Source organism: Tupaia chinensis, unplaced genomic scaffold, assembly GCF_000334495.1.
Source record: "Tupaia chinensis unplaced genomic scaffold, TupChi_1.0 Scaffold145484_1, whole genome shotgun sequence".
Classification (NCBI taxonomy): domain Eukaryota; kingdom Metazoa; phylum Chordata; class Mammalia; order Scandentia; family Tupaiidae; genus Tupaia; species Tupaia belangeri.
The window spans coordinates 1,192,282-1,194,717 of NW_006205341.1; the positions used below are offsets into that span (position 1 = coordinate 1,192,282).

The 2,436-nt window shown below is 53.0% G+C and overlaps 1 protein-coding gene across 1 annotated transcript in view; it reads right to left on the reverse strand.

The window, feature by feature from the left end:
• The window catches only part of SLC1A4 (solute carrier family 1 member 4), a gene marked incomplete in the record, with an annotated part of 31,286 nt that extends 30,815 nt beyond the window's left edge, over positions 1-471 (reverse strand). The window contains 1 exon segment of the mRNA XM_014584033.2: positions 8-471. Within this exon segment, the coding sequence (XP_014439519.1) occupies positions 8-163 (156 nt within the window).
• Between the last annotated feature and the right edge of the window lie 1,965 nt (positions 472-2,436).

Here is a 2,436-nt window from a genome sequence, read left to right on the forward strand (position 1 = left end):
TCACCACCACCCCCGACACGGTGAGCAGCCCCAGCGCCTGGCGCCGCAGGAAGGCAATGCAGCGACGAACGGGTCCCTTCGCGGTGTCAGACGCGCCGGGCCCCGCCGCAGGCCCGGACTGGGTGCTCTCGAGGTAGCCGTTGGTCTCGCTGCTCTTCTCCATGGCGCTGCCCGCCGCTCCAAGCTGGAGGAGCCAACGGACTTGGGATCTTGGAAAAGACGGGCTCCCAATGAATGAATGAATCTGGCGGAGCTAGTGAGGTCAGACCGCTGGGTACCACAACTGGTAGGAGTCTCTCCCCGGAGTCTTCTAGACCAGGAATAGGTGCGGAAGGACGAGCGCGGGAGTGTAGGCTGCGACCCGGTGCAGCGGATCACGGCGCGCCCAGCCTTCCAGAATAGACGCCCGCAAGAGATGATGCAACGCCTGGGCTGAGCAGAAGCACGCTGTCTGGAAAGAGCAAGCTAGCGAGCGAGCAGGAAGAGGCGGCTTCGCGCTCGCGGCACCGCCCCCACGGCTCCGGCCAATCAGAGCTCGGAGGCTGCGGTCGCCTTAGTAGCCAGGGGGAGGGGCGAAGTCTCTGCCAAGGCCTGGAGAGGCGCGAGCCGCGTTGACCAATGGGCGCTGGCAGCCGCCTCGCAACTCAGCGGACTGAGGCCGGCTCCGGTGACCGCGGGGAGGCACGGCCTGGCGGAAGGCCGGGGTTCACTGGCACCCGCCCGCGCCAGCCGAGGTCTGGGCCCGCGGGGTCAGAGGGTCGGGGAGAATGTGGAACGCTTCGGCATTCGAGGTCCTGGGGACCCGGGAGGGGAGGCGTTCCCTCCAGGGTTGGTGCTTTCGCCCTCTGAACTGCCCGATATCTCGCCGGAGGTGAGAGGAACCAGGGTGGTCCACCCGCCGCGGTGTCTTCCTCCTGCATAAAATCCTTTCCTCCAGGGGCGCTGCGTGGTTTCGTACTGTAAGGCACACGCTGGGGCCCCGCACAGGCTCAGGCCCTGAGACAAAGGAGGGAGGGGTGGAAGGATGAATGAATGGGAGAAGCCTTTTACGCGCTTCTTACGGGCTCTCACAAAGCTTCATCCACGCGTGGAAGGCGAGTCCCCGTGGTTCCAAACCCCGCAAAGACGGAACACGCCACTCGCACCAAGGCTCATGGTTTGGGGCCGCCCTGGTGAGACCTGCGTGGCGGGACAGCTGTCTGCGGTGTGCGAGCTGAAGGCACAAAACTCTTCCAGAAGAAACAGAGATCTCAACGCCATTGCTTCCAGTTGCGTTTCTGCCACGTAACCTCAGCTGAAACATACACGCCACTGGATTTTAACCACTTGCATCCTGGCCTCAGTCTTGGCGCGAAAACAGCGCAGCGGTCTGGCCAGTCTGAAAGGTGGTTCCTTATAGTTAAGGATCTATTGAATGCTTTTAAAATTTCTTACTTGATTTAATATCTGCCTTTGACTACGGCAAATACAAGGGAAACCTCTTCAGAGTCCGTTCATTGTGTCACATTTACTGTATTTTAGTATGACAGTACTCAAACAGCTCATGGAAAATGAAATTAAAGTATATGTTTATTCGATGCAAAAAATTTAGAAATCTTTGCATAGTTTTTTCATAATTTTCCATGGGCTTTTGGAAGACTCCTTCTGCCTCATATTTTCTCATTCTGGGTTTGAAAGAAATTGTTCTTTTAAGACTTTTGTCAAAGACTTTCTTATATGTGGCCAACCTGAATTGAGGAAAACAATTTACTGTGGATTTCTTTGCTGAAAAAAAGTCATAACATGTCATGACAGATACTTGTGCAAATCAAAATGCCTTCCTAAGAAGCTTTAAGGAGCTGGGAGCTGTTCAAATTTTGAGATGTGAGGATTTCTTGAAGCTGGCCTGTTATTGGCTGGAGTTTATGGAGATGTTTTTATAGAAGGGAAGAGGTACCTGTCAGGTGAGGAGCTGTTTTTTATCTAGTTTTCTAGGATGCAGTTTATTTCTCTATATACACTGAAGAAAGAGTAATTCCTACAGATATACTCTCTGTTTTACCAGCCAGCCTCTCCCTTTATATTGGCTACCACTTTTATGCAAAAGAGTCTCAAGTCAGGCTCCAGAACTGAATTCCCAGTTGCCTGCTTTAAATCTAAATCTCCACCTGGATGTCCTGCAGTCCTAACTTAACATGTTCAAAACCAACTCAAGGTGGCCTCTCTCAAGCCTGTTCATCCTTCTCACCCTCCTGTTTCTACTAAAAACATCAATGATGTCTCTGTCACCTCTGTGTGAAACTCCAGAAGTGACCTTTGATTCTTCCCTATCTAGTGTCTTCTCTCATCTGATCAGTTGCCAAGACCCATAGACACTCCTTTTGCAATATTGATCACATGCACCCCTCCCATCCATGCCCACTGCTGCCTTACTGGCTTGGTTCTTATTTCCTCACT